The sequence below is a fragment of the Pecten maximus genome, unplaced genomic scaffold (genome assembly GCF_902652985.1).
Source record: "Pecten maximus unplaced genomic scaffold, xPecMax1.1, whole genome shotgun sequence".
Taxonomy (NCBI): domain Eukaryota; kingdom Metazoa; phylum Mollusca; class Bivalvia; order Pectinida; family Pectinidae; genus Pecten; species Pecten maximus.
In genome coordinates this window covers 1,680-19,614 of record NW_022983032.1, presented here as the reverse complement: position 1 = coordinate 19,614, position 17,935 = coordinate 1,680, and the positions used below count along the sequence as shown (strand labels likewise).

The 17,935-nt window shown below is 34.8% G+C and overlaps 2 protein-coding genes and 2 non-coding genes across 4 annotated transcripts; 1 reads left to right on the top strand and 3 right to left on the bottom strand.

Moving 5' to 3' along the window:
* The first annotated feature begins 292 nt into the window (after nucleotides 1-292).
* On the top strand, nucleotides 293-9,273 carry LOC117321290 (protein kinase 3-like). Its single transcript, XM_033875763.1, has 9 exons — nucleotides 293-421; nucleotides 942-1,602; nucleotides 1,931-2,024; nucleotides 2,619-2,741; nucleotides 3,420-3,543; nucleotides 3,976-4,104; nucleotides 5,826-6,175; nucleotides 6,753-6,891; nucleotides 7,577-9,273. The coding sequence occupies exons 2-9, from the start codon at nucleotides 956-958 to the stop codon at nucleotides 8,119-8,121; spliced, it is 2,151 nt and encodes a 716-aa protein (XP_033731654.1). The 5' UTR covers nucleotides 293-421; nucleotides 942-955; the 3' UTR covers nucleotides 8,122-9,273.
* A 2,386-nt stretch (nucleotides 9,274-11,659) lies between these two features.
* LOC117321291 (glycoprotein-N-acetylgalactosamine 3-beta-galactosyltransferase 1-like) lies at nucleotides 11,660-14,533 on the bottom strand. Its single transcript, XM_033875764.1, has 3 exons — nucleotides 14,322-14,533; nucleotides 12,610-13,271; nucleotides 11,660-11,931 (listed from the first exon to the last, which is right to left on the bottom strand). Exons 1-3 carry the CDS (start codon nucleotides 14,491-14,493, stop codon nucleotides 11,833-11,835), a joined length of 933 nt encoding a protein of 310 aa, XP_033731655.1. The 5' UTR covers nucleotides 14,494-14,533; the 3' UTR covers nucleotides 11,660-11,832.
* A 1,739-nt stretch (nucleotides 14,534-16,272) lies between these two features.
* On the bottom strand, nucleotides 16,273-16,401 carry LOC117321292. The gene has a single exon (XR_004531293.1). It is a non-coding gene; the product is annotated as a U8 small nucleolar RNA (small nucleolar RNA).
* Nucleotides 16,402-17,343: 942 nt separating this feature from the next.
* On the bottom strand, nucleotides 17,344-17,417 carry Trnat-agu. The gene has a single exon. It is a non-coding gene; the product is annotated as a tRNA-Thr (tRNA).
* Nucleotides 17,418-17,935: the final 518 nt, after the last annotated feature.

Sequence of the window (17,935 nt, the reverse complement as noted above, 5' to 3'; positions counted from 1 at the left end):
TAAAATATTGAAGTGTCCATATCTGCTTTAACCCACAGACATCTCAACATTTTTTTTACTTAAACACTTTGCTAAAAACCTTCAGAGATCTCAATATTGAATTCCTTCAAATGATATACACGCGCCAGGAATTATAAATTACACTTTGTCATTAAATGTTACAGTAGTTATATTCTCGGGTGTCATTTCTTCAGCCAGGTATTTTATGTGACACACAAGCAGGTTATTTATACGATTTTCATTACACTTGAAAATAATCCGGAAAATTCATTTTATTTTTTCAGGTCATTAGGAAGGTTCAAAAAGTTTACGGAAACTACCGAAGGTTCCCGACGTATATGATCATTCGGATAAAATGGCGCTAGTGGGCCTTGGACGTATGTTTTAACAAGAAAGGAGTATCCTAAACTATACGCTTTTGGTAAATACTATATTATTTATTTTAACACAATGTTTGACATCGATAATCAATGAAGTTAGAGGATTGGTTGTGACCACTGGTATCTAGCCAAGTGTTTGGCCTGGAGACATGCTCTCCGATTGAAATGTTGACGGTCTGCAGCACGATCACGTAATACGTAAGGCGCTCGCTCTATCACTGACCTAACAGTGTCGTTTAGTGTTTCTACATGCGACATACAACGTCAACCAATCTAATGACATACACTAATTTATTGTAAAGTTAAATACGGTATTTGGCAATTAAAACTCCATTGTAAGGAATGCTGTTATAAGTTGGTAAAAACTGGCTTAAACCAGAAACGAAGGGGAATCCCCTTATAAATCAACCAAGACTGCAGAGTGAAAAGTGGGCCGTTCATTACTGTTAGATATATTCCATTTCTATTTACCACTAGTACACCTTGTTATGTGTTTTATAAATTTGTTTTTGTTCCTAAATGATGTTCCTATAACGGCTATATTCCTCCTTTTCCACACAGGTCGTTGACATCCGATGATCACTGGTCAAGAAAACATGGAGGCCATCACCTCCAGCAGTGAATCTGGCAACTATAGCAGTCAGGATTTGAGATCCTCTGGTGTTAAAATGGTACCCAGATCTAGAGCACACAGTGCCCCAACAAGGAAAATTCTTCAGCCTGGAAAAGATCATGCTGAAGATAGATTGTCATGTTCTAGTCCTGTGATCCAATATTCTGGGCCAATAATTGTAGGTCTAGAACAGCTCACTCGAATTGACATCCTTATAAATAGAAATATAAGTTCTGCAGCAAATAATTCTCAATTTAATAAAGTGCTTCCCCCTGTGCAAGATGATTTCAAATCTAACTCTGTTTTTATTGATAAAATCAGTAACAAAGTGTTTGACACGGGAAAAAGCTACAGTCATTCTGCTGATGGCTACTTGGCAAATAATGCCGAAACAATGCCTGCTTTAGACCAACTAAAGGAAAGTGATCTACCTTTACCATCACTGCCCTTTGAAATCATAGATAATAGTGATGGCAGGCAAGTTGAGGATGAAGAGGGGATGGAGGTGGAGGAAGATATGAATGTTGATCATGAGCGACTGGAGCAAGGAACTTCAGAAGAAAGCGAACAAGTAACCGTGAAAGTACAAGTAACAAAATTTAGACCAGGGTATGTTATACAAAATGGCTAGATATTAATTAGCTCAAAAGATATTTTTACAAATCTGACAAAAAAATAAACAAAAAACAGAACAATCAGAGCATCCATTACAACCCGAGACCCCGGGTCAAATAGGCAGCAAAATTTAATTTGTCTCTGCACTTTTGCATGCTGTGCGTCAACCTGGGAGTTCCTGATCATGACTCTTGGAGGGTTTTCTAACTTTAACTCTGACATTGACATTCTTATAATGTTAACTTATAATGTCTTTATGAATTATTATTTTCTTGGTGAAATTCTGGACTGAACAGCATGTTATTGTGTTTTTACATTGTAGTTTCACAGTGTATGGAACTAAAGATGCTTTGGTTGACATGGTGCTGCAGATGATTAACCTTCCTGATGAGGAAACAGGAATCTTTGTTGATAAGGTACTTTTGTTGTAGTTAATGGGGAATATTTATTCTGGATCCTGAAAGGGGCAGTACATATTTGTATAAAACTCAACTCACAATAAGGGGATAAGCTTATTACAGGACAATGAAATTGAAATGCCAATTGTAAGTAGTTATATTCACCATCAATGTATTCGGATGGGCTTATAACTGGGCATTGGCTTTTTGCTGGATAAATATTTTATCTTGACATTAGTTTTCTCCCTTTCTCATATAAGTCTGCCAGTGCCATTCATACCCACATTCATAGTAGTGATTAAGTATTCTGTTGGGAAATATTAATTTGTAGTATATTCACTGTATATTTCTTGAAAATAGGAAGAAATATTTGAATGTACATGATAATATATTAATTATAAGTTGTTGATAACAAAGTACTACTCTGCATAACATGCAACAGACATCATTTGTTGTTCAATTAAATATAAATATTGACCAACTAATTATACAAGAGACTCGCACTCAGGATGATCCTCGAAGCTCACTGTTGCTGGGCAATGAACCAAAAAAACAAACTCTATTATTATTAACTTACACCATTTGATTTTACATAATATACTGTCTTTGCAGAGCCTATGGTTTCTAAGTTCAGAAGATCGAAGAGAAGTCATCAGAAAGAAAGTGCTGGGACGAGGTACCTTTGGAAAAGTTAACTTGTATGTTCACGATGAGACTGACTATGTTGTCAAACAGGTTTGTACATTCAACAAATACAATAAAGTTTGCTAAAATAAAAAATAATATTATGCTTGGTATAACTCTATCATATATTGACCATGCTTGAATATTTAAGTTTTAATTTGTAAAATCGTGTACTTGTCTGTAGGGCCGGGATGGTGCACTGGTGGATCGCGATCACTTTCTCTACGATACCAATATCGATCCAAATGCAATTTTGCTATACCTATATTGATCCTGTGTCTTGCTCTTGTTGTTTGTTTGTTTAATACATCAATGAATTTTCTTCAGAAAGAATTGAATTCAAATTAAATGACAATTGTCGAAAACAAAAGTGTTATCCATTTCCGGGAAACTTGAGCGCTAATCTTAAAGTGAAAGCAGTTAAATGATTGGTTGAGGCTGACTGCAGTTGGCCAATCAGAAAGCGTTTGACAAGTACTCATTCAAATCAAACCAAACATCATGCTTAACAACTAATGGTAGCTTTGAAATCGCCTCTTGGATCAAAATCTATGGTTTCTCTATGTATTGCGATATGTATCGGATCGTAGCTCTAGCATCGTGATATGTATCGGATCGGGGCATCACTGTATCGTCCCAGCCCTACTTGTCTGCACCTAACCACTATAAGTTGTTATAGACAAAAAATAATTTAAAAAATAAAAGTTGTTGATCTTTTGTTGATATCAGATTACCAGTGATTTCCAAAGAAATGAAATTGTGTTGACGGCCAAGCTGAACAGTCCGTACATAATCCAGTGTTATGGAATGGTGGTCCGGAACAAGATTCCTGAAATCATTATGGAGTATGGAGGTAACTTCCTGTTAATAAAACACTGACTTAACAGTTTTTGTCGAGGTCCTACTGGTAATAGGCCTGGCACTGATGAAGATTTGTAAGTGGGTGACTTTTATCTTGGAGACTTGTTTTGTTGCTCAAGTAAAACTTAACTGAAAATAAGTGATAAAAAGAAGTGATTTTTATTCACAGATATTTTAAGTCCCATACTCATACTTTTCCTATTGCACACATTTTTAAAACGACAGTTTCTCTTTAAGTAAATTGATGTGATATATAGTGAAAATGTTTTCCAAGGATCACCTAAAAATAAACTCCTAAAGTAACACTGAAGCTCTACCATAATGGCCATCAACAGATCCATCAACATCTGTTGTGTTCTTATGAGTTGTGCATTAAAAACAAACGATAAGGTTTTTAATGAAGTTTTTATTCCCTGATTGGTAGGTCAGTCTATGTTACAAATGGCAAGACTTAGAAAGTTTCAGGATCGTGATGTATGGGACCTTACCTACCAGGGATTGTGTGGCCTTGAATATCTGGAGGAGTGCCAGATTTGTCACCATGATATAAAACGTAGGTATAACCATTGTATTGAAGACTTGTTTGTAACTTTCTGTTTCTATCAAAAGTGCTGAGGGCTGAGTAAAACATCTACCTGACAGGAGGATGTACCTGGATATTTATCAAACAGAAACTACCGAAAGAAGCAATTCATTTTAAACAGTACCATGTAATACAGTTTACCTTTGGTCAATTAGAACAAAATTCAATAATATTGATGAACCAGTTTGAAAATATGAAATTATGTTTAAGAAAATAGATATAACAAAAAGAAAAATTAAATGAGTAAAATGGTAGTATTTTATTTAATTCAATGTTTAAACTTTCTTCATTTCATAATAATTATGATCGTTATATTAATCCCGAAGCTGCTCGGCCATTGTGTACATGTAGCTCTACTGTATAAGCTTAGGCCCCTACATGGTACAAGTTTTATTGGTGATACAAAAGTTAAATTAACTTATGTATATTAGAGACGTTAATTATAAATGTTGAGTCTCAACATGATTTTACTTTTATATCAATCAGACACTATTGCATATATTAATGATTTGTCTGTTTCATTAAATATTTACAGTCTTACACATGTAACCTGTTGCATTTACAAAAGCACTACTGTAATTATAGGTCAGAACATCAAGATGTCTGCTTTAAAGTTGCCTAGTCATAATATTTACAAAACTGAAAATTTAAATTTGACACCTTCAAAATTACCCATTCCTACTGGGACACCTGTAGATTGTTTTGACTGGACACAATGCTTATCCCGTCACTCAGCACATTTCAACTTAACCGCAGGTGGTGGCCTGCCTACCTAGCGTGGGAGCACAGGTTTATAAGTAGTACCTTGATTGACCATAATGATGAGATATCTACTCATACTTAGATTATCAAAATGCTTAGTTAACACTGTTTGACAATACACAAATTATATCTTAGTTTGTCATTCAGTGCGAGTACTGATCACATGTTATCTAAACATTGTTGGGACCTTAAGTTGTCTTGTGTACAATGTATTTTTGTGTACACTGTATTTTTGTGTACAATGTATTTTTGTGTACACTGTATTTTTCAGTGTAAAAAACTCATTCAGTGCTGAAGTATATGGCATAAATTTGTGGTTTTTCTGTCACAGGCATGCTGCAATTAATGTTCACATATACAAACCATTACCATAAACTGTCCGTTGATTAAAATCTTGACATTTTTAGGGGGCTGTTCGAGGCAGGCTTTCAATGGTGTTTGCATAAAAATCAAATTTATCATTCTTTATTTGACAAGTTTGATAACGATCTGAAATAGGCCAGATATAAACAATCAGAGTTTGAACTAAAACTAGCTAGAAATTTATTGGTTTGATTGGGAAACAATGGATTAAAACTTTCCACTGATTTTAGTATTGCATACCAGAAATTTTGATTTGTACAGAATTTGAAAATTTTCAAAGAAAGTAATAATTAACTGAAAGGTAGGAAATGCCTAAGAAGTAATTCAATGAGAATATCAATCGAAGCAGTGTCTTGATAAAGGTCCATGTTGTTGTTAAGATTGGTGATTGAACTGGCTATAATATGGACCTTGAAACCCAAATAAAGACTCCAAAACTCTTGTGTTACAAATTTTGAAATTTTTAATGTGCCCTCTGTATTGACCAGTATTGTTTCTCGTACAAAAAAAGTCAATGATAATTTTATTTTGATAAATGTTCTGATAGTGTATTCTATCAATTTCAGCTGAAAACCTACTACTGATGGTTGATGAGAACCAGTTTCTCCTGAAGATTGCTGACTTTGGCGCCGCAAAAATGATAGGAGAGAAGAATGACATGGTTGGGTGGACTGTGGAATATCTCAGTCCGGAGCGAGCTTGGATGGTTCTTCTGTCCAAGTTTCCTCATCAGCTAAAGCCAACTGGACAAGAAGAAAGTGATCTTACTGGGAAAGTAGACATATTTGCCATGGCGTTAACAATGATGTACGCTTATGAGAAGTCGCATGTGCTGATAAAATACGCCACAAATGGAGACAATATTTACCGTGATGCTGAGAAGCAATCAGAGTTTCAAGTGAATCTTCTAGTTGATGTAAGAATTGATTTTAACATGGTTAGATATATGAGTGCTTGAATATTTTTACTCAATTTTTCATCCTTGTAGAAATAGTTATGTTTCCTAGATTGCCTAAGTTATAATCTTGAGAGTAATACCAAATTTGTAAAGTAACACCCTGTATAAGTAAGAAAGATTAATTCCTATCCACAAAAAATATGCCTTCTAGAAATATTGAAAGCCGACTATCTGATCATGTGACATTCTGTTTTGTAATATTTGGGAGAAAAAACCTTCAATGTTGAAGATATTGAGTACATTCATGCCCTTTCCACAAAATTTCATTGTTGGCAAAAATATAATTTAAATCTCTTATCTGTCTTTCTCTCCTGTTAAGAATTTGGTCTAGCTAGCCAATCACTCATATAAGTATTAAGATGCTGATATTTTGCAAGAGGATTTTTTTTATGATTAAAATCCGTTTCTGTGCTGTCAATTTCTTTTTCTGTAACTTTTTACATGTTTACCTGAATCACAAATATTTTGAGAATTCATTTGAAATACTTGTAGGTATTGATAGTTATGTAGTATAAATCACAAATTGTCTTTACAGCTCTGCTCTAATCTGGATCTTGCACTGAGTTTAATGCCTAAATCTGTGAGTACAGACATGAGATTTGTTCTGAACAAAATGCTGCAGGGAGATGTCAATAAGAGGTGCAATGCTACGGAGGGCAAAAACTGGATGAATTGTAAGTGAAATTGAATAATATCACAACCACAGTCACACCACCCCACCACGCTACATATAGTAACAAATTAATTTGATGGTACTGTAAAAGTGGAAATATTCGCGGTGTGGAAATTTTTCGCTTATTTCGCTATCGGTAAATCTCCGCGAAAATTTCCACACACGAATATAATAACACATAAAAATACTAAATATAAAAGATACAAGTTAGCGCAAAAATATCTTGACGGCACGAAAATATCCACACCGTGAACACTTTGGAAGCTGGCTAAGCGAAAATTTCCACACGCGAAATTATCCACTTTTACAGTATCACAGACATCTGCATCTGGTTAAGTATGTATAAAAACATACTATCCCCTACTCCTACTATATCAGCAAAGTGTAACACTTGAAAAGTCAAAAGTGGGACATGAGCTTTTATTCACATCAAGTTCAATTGGACTGAAATATCAAATGCACACATAATAAGTAACATACCTTTATTAAGAATCCTTAGATATCGACCCATGTTATTCTTTTGTTGTGTGATTTAAAATAAGAAAATGGAGCCAAAGCAGTCTGCCAGGGGACAAAGCATCGACTTTGGTACAAAAGTAGGCAATCAATTATAGAGCAGTAGAGAAATAAATAACAGTAATGCTTGTCGGCAATTATCAAACCTTTTTTTTCATTCATCATTTCAGTTCTGTCCAATCTGGCAATTCAACAAAGAGACAAGGGGTTGAAAATTCAGGCGCTTGACAAGTCGACAGAAGTTTGTACAGCCCAGACACTAACAAAGCCTAGTGTTAAACCCACCACCACAGCCACCAGGAAGTGTACACCACATGTGGGGAAGCCGTCTCCACCAGCAGGAACTACAGCTCAACAACCAACAGGAGAGGAAAAGGGCTGGGTCAAGGATTGTAAAACCGCAACCATGGAGAGCATGGCAAACCTGCCGTCAGGCCTGAAGACGCGGATGGTGAAGAGGAAATTGTTGAATAAATTGTCCACATGTAAAAAGATAAAAACAGATCACCCCAGGAAGGAGCAAGATCGTGAAAGTATTGACACAAATGGTGTTTCCTCTCCTGGAGGAGCTGTGAGAGCAGAGTCTCCAGATGTTATTGTGATAGATGACGATACCGAGGAGGACCAACAGAAAGAAATTCCAGAAAGTGAGGGACAAGATTCAGAAGCCGGAAATGGAAACATTCCAAACTTCCTTTTGGATATGAACTTTTAATCATATTATATATATTATCCTGCATATTGTGATAGACTGAGATCTGATTTATTTGCTTAAATGCCTGATTTGATGAACAAACAGCCAACCTCAGGACAATCTTTTATCCTGAACTGGCATTAGCGTTGTCTGAATACACCCATCACATATATTTTGCTGTATTATATGTACTCAATGTATGTTAATTCTATTATATATATTATATTTATCTTGAATATAGACATACCTGGTATACTATAATCTAGTGCTTTTAATGAAAATCCAGATATGGGTTGTTTTGATGTTCATTTACAGTCTAAACACATAAAAAGTTTTCTCTCCGTAAAGTGCTATTCAAATGTATTTAATGTACATTATTGAATATACAAAAGAAACCTTTAAGTTCCTAATATGAAATATTTTAGCATTGTTTTACTAATCTCTGATAATGAGTAATCTTGATTAGTTTCTACGAGGAAAATTTGGCTTCAAAATTTTGCTGATATGTTGGACTGTAAACAAATTAAGTATGATCATGCATAAAAATGGTTCAAAAGCAAGTAAATTGCTTATACAGTAAAACTCGGGAGAAGTTGAAGTCAACGGGACCAAGCAAAATATTTGACTTATCCGTGTTCGTTTGTTAACGGAGACAAAATACCCGAGTATCATCGGCTGTATGCTGGACAAGTGCTTGATAACATGGCCGAAAATGAACAATAAATAATAACAAAGAAATTCATTGTTCATGATAACAATTATTCGTTTATCTAATAAACAATAATGTGCAAGGTTACAGATCAAAGCAAAATTCAAGGGTAAAATTATCTTTGACATGCATAGACGCGCAATTTACACACGTAGTCGTACACATTACAGCATAATATTATATTAAAACGATACATTCATTATAACATTATAATATATTGTACTCACATTATTTCTCTTAAAATCCGTTTATATTGCTCTTCAATTAAAAAATATGAAACAATTAACAGTTCAGGAAAATTTGATCGACTGTACACGTGCTGATTTTGTATAAAATGTGAAGGCTGCAGTTAGTGTTTATCGGCTGCATGACCATGCATTGCCACATGTTTTTTTGTACAGAATAAAATCATCACGTATATTATTGTTACTGTTTCATCGGTGTATTCAGAATTTAGGCATAGATAAAGAAATTAATGACAGACAAGTATTTTTAGTGTCCATTTTGCGGGTGGAAGATTTGTAATTTATCGTTTATTTTTTCCTGATATTTTTCCGCAGTCAGTGTATCAAAACAGTAGGTCATGATGTTATGGTTTGTAGACTAAAACTTGTACATTTTATTCTAAGTTATGTATACCCTTACGTTTTACTTCACCAGTGCACCTGTATAAACAATGGGATATGAGACAGCCTGAAACTAACAATAGGCTCTGGTAACACTGTTACGGCTGATCGGTCACACTCCGTCAATCAAGCCAATGTCAGCAAATTTTACCTGAGAAAGCATGACGCCTTTGATGTTCGACACAAAAATGGAAATTTTGGTATAGTGTAGAAGGGATACAGGGACCACAAAATGTATTTGACACAACCACAGTATTTGATTCAACAGTGTTCGAATCATACATGTTTAATTCACTAAGATAAAGAAGGGAAAAAATCAGGAATGAACGAAACATTCGAATCATCCAAAAATCTTTGTCGGCACTCTTGCGACTTCATTTCTAAACGGATCCTGACCAAACTTCTTATATGGGTCCAGCATGGGAATACCTCGAAAGAGTTCGTGTTTTAGGGCGCCAAGGTCAAGGCCAATGTCACAGTTACTATTTATAGAAAAATTTTGTCAGCGCTGTAATGCGACTTCATTTTTGAACGGATCCTGACCAAACTTCATATATGAATCAATTAAACCTTCTGAACAAAGGAAAAGGCTTATATATGCATTTAGATACACACATAATTATAATAACTATCAGGAAATGAAGTTGCTAGTGTGATGCGTAACCAGATACTGTTGAATGCATAACAATATATACCATATTTATCTGCCAATGAGCCCATGCCTGATAATAAGCCCATCCATGTCTATTGCAGTTCAGTACAAATGACAACTGATGTTATTTCAATGTCCTGCAATAACCCCACCCCCCATTTTGCGTCAGAGTTCATGTGTTAGCACGCGAGGGGATTGGTATCGTTTGCGATGCCTTGTTGATTCTGCAAAACTGAAGAAGGGGCTTATTTGTTGATAAATACAGTACATATTGTATACTGATCCACATAGATGTCTCACTATATGCATATGTGTTTATGAATGGAATGAATGGACAGAGTCAAAATGGTATCATACTTTACCAGATGTAAGACAATGGGGCTAGTGTTTTGAAAATGGGTAAAAAAATGATCTATGACTGAAATATTTCATAAAATGACTCGAATCACTGCACCATTTTTTCCAGATTGGCATCAAATATATAAGGTTAAGTTCACGGTAGTGATGTGTCGATGATCGGGAATGATCGATTAACGGTTGATTATTGTCAACCGATTACGATCATCGATCATGTTTTGCATAATCGATTAATCGGGTCCCTATGTTTATATACATATAATGCCATCAGAATTTTTATCCTAATTGTTAACTAATTATATTTCTTAAGACACTAATCAATTAAAATTCAATATTCTTTATTCACATGAGTATGGCATCTTTATATATATAAAAGCCCTTCAGTATTGAAATGAGGCAATGTAGTTGTCTAGTTGATACTCATAGCTCAGTGAACCATGATATTACTGAAACATATTTATTTAAATGTATATACACGCAGTATCAGTGTATGTTTCATCAAAACAAAACAAAACATTATATGACAATAAGTGTTAACTTACAAGCTGCATTCGTGTGTGTATTTTCTTGTCATAATAAATTTGTCAAGTTTTATAAACACTAGTTTGTTAATTTTTAATTTCAATAGGATGTTTTAATGGCATTAGACATTTTTTGACGCATAGATATAAATAGCAAATGAATAAGTAAGTGCCAGTTGCCTTCTCTGGCTCAGTTTTGTTTGCATTTTTAATTTCAAACAGACTAATCAATAACAACCGATTATAATGGTATAATCGGTTACCAAGATCATCTGATTACAACCGATCATCGGTTGCCTTGTTCAACCGATTACCCAACACTAGTTCACGGTGATCAGTCTAGATGGTCGTTGTATGTGGGTCAAGGTCACAATGTGGTAAAGTATAATACAGTATTGGGTTTAATTGCCTTTAAGGTGAAGGTCACACAGGCCCTGAAACAAGCAGTGTTTGTAGAGTTTTGGCACATGGCTGTACAGTTTGTATCAAATATCATGCATGTAAATTGTTTATATTTGCACAATAAAATTAATGTTGTTGTAACGATTTGGTTATTGTAAATACATTGAAAACACTACCAGGCTATCCCTTTGGTACCAAACAATATTTATTCTCAACCCCCTCCTCCATTCGCTTTAGCTTACTACAGTGTATTTTAAATTGCTGATTCTGCAAAAATGAAAAAAAAATTAGCTTATTTGAATTGGCCATTGATTTATTGTTCATTCTGATAATTTTAACAGAGTTACTTCCCTTGACAGCAGATCATGCCGAGAATGCTCTGTTACATTTCATTGCCGATTGGTTTCCAAGTTAGCATAGCTAATCCTCAGACAGAAAGGTATTTACAGGTTCATAATTGTGATGTCATTTAGTAGGGAGCGTCATGTTGTACACAAAATAGTCCAAGGCGTACATCATTTTAGGCTTTATGTAATGAAAGGAAATCACAGAACGACTGCAACCCTGAAAAATACGAATGTGTAGTTTTACATACAAATGTAGCTACAATATCTTTTACCTCTATTAAGTAAAGGAAATATTTAACAACTTCTTCTTGATAACCAAGAGGGACTTGATATAAGGTGTGTAGCATGCTGGGGTGAAGGGCTACCAAGTGTGTTCAAATGAATGACCTTTACTTAATTCAAGGTCACATGAGTTGAGTAGGCTCACGTCTTTAATCAACTTCTCAATAAACGAAAGGCCCAGGGACTTTATATCGGGTCTGTAGCATGCTTGGGTAAAGGGCTACCTAGTTTGTCAAATGAATGACCTTGACCTACATTCAGGGTCACATGAGTCAATTATGTTAAAATCTTAAATCAAATTAATCATTTGAACAAACTGGGAACCCCTTCATCCCAGAATGCTATTGGCTAAGTATCATGATCATGGGATATTTGGTTATTGAGAAGAAACTATTTAAAACTTTTACATTTAATCCTGTGGTCTTGAAAGTATGTCAAGATCGTTCATCTCCAGGTGACCTAAAATCTAATGTGTATATTGCAAAAGTAAATAATGTCGCGTAATAATTTCAATATCCAGGTTACCCATCTTTGCACTTGTTCTATCCAACTTGAAAGTAACTGAAAATATAACCCACTGAACTATTTTACATCAATAAGGTGAAATACCTACCTGTATATGTGGATAGTAGAGATGACTCCAATACCAGCTATTCCGTGGAATGCTGCCTGGAACAATATGATCTTCCGGATTCAAAGGGAAAAACCGCTCCTTTCCTTCCAAATCCCTGGTGTCTCCAGCTTTTACCCCTACCAACTCCAGACATCGGCCTAGTTGAACATCCTCACCAATAAAAAACTCGGCACATTTAGATTTCAAATAGGTTGTTGTAGAGTTTCCGATTAATATGAGAGATCGGATGGCCTCGCGACTGAGAACATAGCCTGCCCCACCACTCATGAAACCCTGTTTTACGTAAGGTTTAAACCTTCGTCCATAATAGATAGCTTCCTTCTGGTTTTTATTGCTGAGGAAATGACGTAAATTTTCCACAATGACGTAAGTGTCGTCATCTGCTTTCAGGAACCAATCATAATCATGTAAATATAAAGAGTATATATGTAAAAATGCTTCTTTCGTTTTCTGCCATAACTGTTCTCGGCCTTCTTTAACTGGAAGTTCGACTACAGGGAGATGCTTCGCCTGTTCTTTCGTTCCGTTGGAACTCATGAATAAGAGTTTGTCGCATCGTTTACCCCACGTGTTTTGAACATGCGTAGCCTTGGAAACGACAGTTTGTGGTGACGTCATTATCCAGCACAGTAGACGAACACCTAATGAACAAATAAAAACAAATACAGATCTGAGATTTGTGTACATTGTAAAACATGCTTGGGTTACACAGCCCGAGTTTCTTCTGACCTCAACACCAGACCTTAGATGAAATTGTTTTTTAATTTGTCTTAACTTCTGGTAGTGGGGTCAAATGAATTTCGGGCTATACAGGAACGTTTTTCGTATACATTGCGTTTTTTTTCAGCTCACATTTTACAAACTAAACATGCTATGTTGAAGGATCCACATTCTGTCCGTCCATCATCTTTTAAGGTGACATAGAAAATTAACCAACCGAAACAACGAAATCACTGAAGCAACATAAGTTATATTTTCATTTCCTGATAAATTCTACATCAAAATTTGAAGGAACATTACGAGTAAATTTTCCTCACTATCTGTTAGAGATTCGAATCAATCTGAGCACATTGTTCCGTTTTGGAATCTGCATCCCAGTACCATGCATATTTCCTTTATTTAATATTTGATTTCTATGTGCATCAAAGACCGATTCAAAACCAGTTCAATTGAAAAGAAAGCTGCATTCAATATTATGTTCCTCATCTCTGATCTTGTTGATTTCCTCTTTTTAATTCACTTGACTTTCCTTTCATCAGATTTAAGGCCGATAAAACAGAATTTTGGATTACCTGCTATCCGATTTTATCACTGTGATAGGTTTTGCTAAATAACTTTTTTTTTTACAGTTACACTATTAGTTTACAAGTTTTACATATAAATTCTTCTTTAATTATTTAGAAAAAAGGGAAAGGCAGGATATATGTGTATTATTACAGTTCCGTCTTTATAATGCAATTGAAATGAACTTATTTTAATTGAATTCTACAAATTGTATCACGATTTTTTTTTGATTTGTTTTTTCATGGAGTATGGGGAATATGGGGTACCACACACCAATCCCTCACATCTCCCCTCATTCCCTGAAATAATATGTTTTCACGTGAAATTTTCAGATTAAAGCAAACTAGGTATGGTGGTAACCACTAGGAAACTGTAGAGAAAATCTGTACGACATCAAGTTACCTTACCTGACGTATCAGTTGATGAGACCTTCAATGTGGCAATATTCGGCGAGACGTATCCACGTGCCTTAATCACGTGCATGATGTTGTTACGTACAGTAGTATTCATGAGTGGTACGTACACGAAACAAAGGACAAAAAATGGCAGTGATAACACCAATATCCTCACTCGTGTCATATCTGATATATATTTACCATGTAGCGCACGTGCAGTACACATTCCGATTCTCAAACCGTCACGGGTCATTGGTCTCCGAATCACCAGGGTACGTATAGGTCGATTCCGATTGATGGAGACTTTGAAATGGCCTTGGTTCTTAATCTTGTCAAAATTTTTAAAAATTCGTTTTTGAGCCAGAGTGATTTAATTCGGATGACATGTACACACTCTGAATCTGAAAAAAAACTTGCCTGTTTGCAAAGACGCGCGTAAAAGCACGTGTTAGCCACTGCAAAAGTAGCTTGCAAATATTGGGTTGATTGTTTGTTTAGTTCTATGGTATTTTACGACTGAGAAATCGGTATTGTTTATGGAGATATCATAGAGAGTATTTTTAAATGTATATGAAGATTAGATTAAAATTCGTTAAAATGCCACCACTCTCCCATATATTTATACTTCACATATATATAGATCATAAGTTACCTCAAGTTAACCCGAAGAACCTTTCATACAGATCACAGGGACTCGACACAAGTTCCTAACCCACGATCCATATGATACTTATAAGATACTAAAACACACATATGTATTATATATATGGACCGTGGGTTGGACATCCGTACCAAGGCCCTGTGATAAAAACCATTGATTTGCCCGGGAACCAAATTATGTTTGTTCATCCAGTATCTCCGTATGAACTAAATAGTTCCCCAAAATGCCCCATATAATTTGTATGGTCCTCTATTAAAAGTGTTCGCAATTTTACAGTATGGTAAACAACCATTAACACAGTCCTTAATGAAGCACACAGCTAACGTTTAAAGATGCTACACTGCCGACTGTATAATGTAAAGAGCTTCTCTGAAAAAGTCATAAAATGACAATGATACAAAGTGAATATATAAACACCAACAAACTACAACCATAATAGCCGAGTCCTGATAATGATCGCTTACAATACTCTTGGGTGCAATTATTTAATTATTCATTTTCTATCAAAAAATAAAAATAAAGAGAAACACCAACTTTTGGAGGGTGTTAAAAACGTAATATAACTTTATCGATGTAAATATATATCTAGGAAACTGCAACGAATATGAATCAAGAAAACAAGTTTGTTCTAGGGTGTGAGGTCGAAAATATACATTTATAAATATATATGAGCGAGACCACCCGGAGTTGTCGTTCCTTATACTAAGTTAGCATAAGGAACGACAACTCTCTGTGTCTTCCTCTTACAAAACAAAATATTGAAGTGCCATACGTGTTGTAAATAACTCTTTTTACTTGCCAACGGGGTGCTCGAAAAATCACGTCGAATTATTGAACATATCCCTGGGTTTAGTAAGAAGTAGATATCAAGCGGTCAATATTTATAATGCTTGGTAAGCACATTATTTCCCCCTAATTCTATTCATGCAAATGCACCGTCAGAAATTTAGCAGACTACTCTGCTGTTTGTGTTCCCACGGACTAAATATACTTATTTATGTCCATGGTGTGACACAGACGACAGAGCTGTGTCCCATTAATGTTTGGAATAGCGAGTTTTATATTAAAGACAAAATATCTGAAGATATCTTAAGTCAGTTTCTCTACCATTTCGTATCGAATCGTATGGAATAAATTAAGCACATCAAATGTCTATTATTTCTTTACCAACGAGAAATTTCTATTCAGTTGAAGGATATTACATTGCTATTATAATCTATTGAGAACTTTCCAACGTCTCAAGTGAAATATCATAAGTGAAGACGATCAGAAACAGATCTTTTTCGATGTCTCAGATGGAATGTCAGAAGTGAAGAATAGGGAGTTGCAGGCCCTTTCTCCAGTGGGTTTTAAATCATCTGATCAGAAACCCAACTTCATCACACTCACTGTAGCCCAAAGGGCTGCAGGTAAGAATTCCTCTACTGAGACAATTATAATAGATCTGGAAAATAGCCATATACTATCGTTCATACTCAAATTGTGCTTCATTTGTTTTCATTGTTTAATTTAAAATCCAATATGTTATCCTAAGATTAATCAATTACATAACCATATTAACTTTTATATACTCTTGATTAGTAAATTATAAAAATATAGAAGTCACATATATTAGTAATGTAATTATTAAAAAGTTGCGAAAAATGTAATTTTGTCAAGGGAAGTAACTCTTAGTAAAATACTTATCCAACTAACGACATTGAACCGCTTACAAACCTACCAGAAACTAAGTTTGGAATTGAATTCTTTTTATTTCCACTGTATACATATGAAGTTATGAATCTGAATGACTTATGACGAAGATGATGTAACATGTTTTATTCCCATTATCATTGAAGTCAAATGGCTGTACAGTACTGTAACACGTTTTGCCTATTTAAAACGGAACACGGATTGACAGAGGGTATCTGACACCGACCAGTCGGCTCTGATATGAGGAAGCTAACATACAATTTTGAGTTTATTCATTTTGATGGTTTAGGGACGTATAATTAACAAACAGGTGTTATATTTTTTGACATATAGACTTACTAGTGTTTCCGAACTTCTCAACTTTCAACCAGCAATTTAATTAGCTATATGCTGACATAATTAAATTACCTCTTTTTCTACTCTAGATAAATAAATGTTTCATGTTTAGTTAAAATTACTCAAACCCAATTCAAAATAACAAAAAAACTAAGGTAGAAACACACATATCAAACACAAATTAGTAATAATCAAATCAACGATTTTTATAATCTAAATAATACTTTAGGGAAAAAAATGTGTTTACTTGCAGAGGTTGTGAAATTATTCTCAGTATACTATTCACCAAATCAAAACCATGTGAAATTGATCTCTTAAAATGATTGATAAAAATACCTACAACGAAGGCTCCAGAGGGAGTCGAACCCTCGACCTCCAGTTTACTAGACTGGCGCTCTAACCAACTGAGCTATGGAGCCGATGTAGATTTAGTACACACCTTCTATATATATCACATCTTATTTGAAATGATTGTTATCAACATTAGACTTCCCTCGGGCAATTATTACTTAACATGAACATAGGAATTTTGATTATATAAAACCAGAGTTAATATGAAGAAACTTATAGTTTTGCAATGAGATAATGGAAACACACACGTTCAATTTTCACGCAAGATTTAGAATTTTTATGGAGGTGAAAGTTTGAAGTGATACTTATTTCCTATCTTATCTGTAGTGTCGACCTGAAGGATCCAATATACTGTTTTCCGGGGACATTTCAAATCTACATATAAAGAAAGGGATTTTAACTAATGTGTCAATATCGTCATGCCTGGAGATTTTAATATTGATCTGTTTGAATTTCGACTTTGTGACATTGTTTCTCTTTAATTTGACTATAAAGAATTAATATGAGCTCTTACCTTATTTTCAAATCATATATATGTTTTGAGTATTAATGAATTAAAATGTCATAAACGAGTCTACCCGAGTCA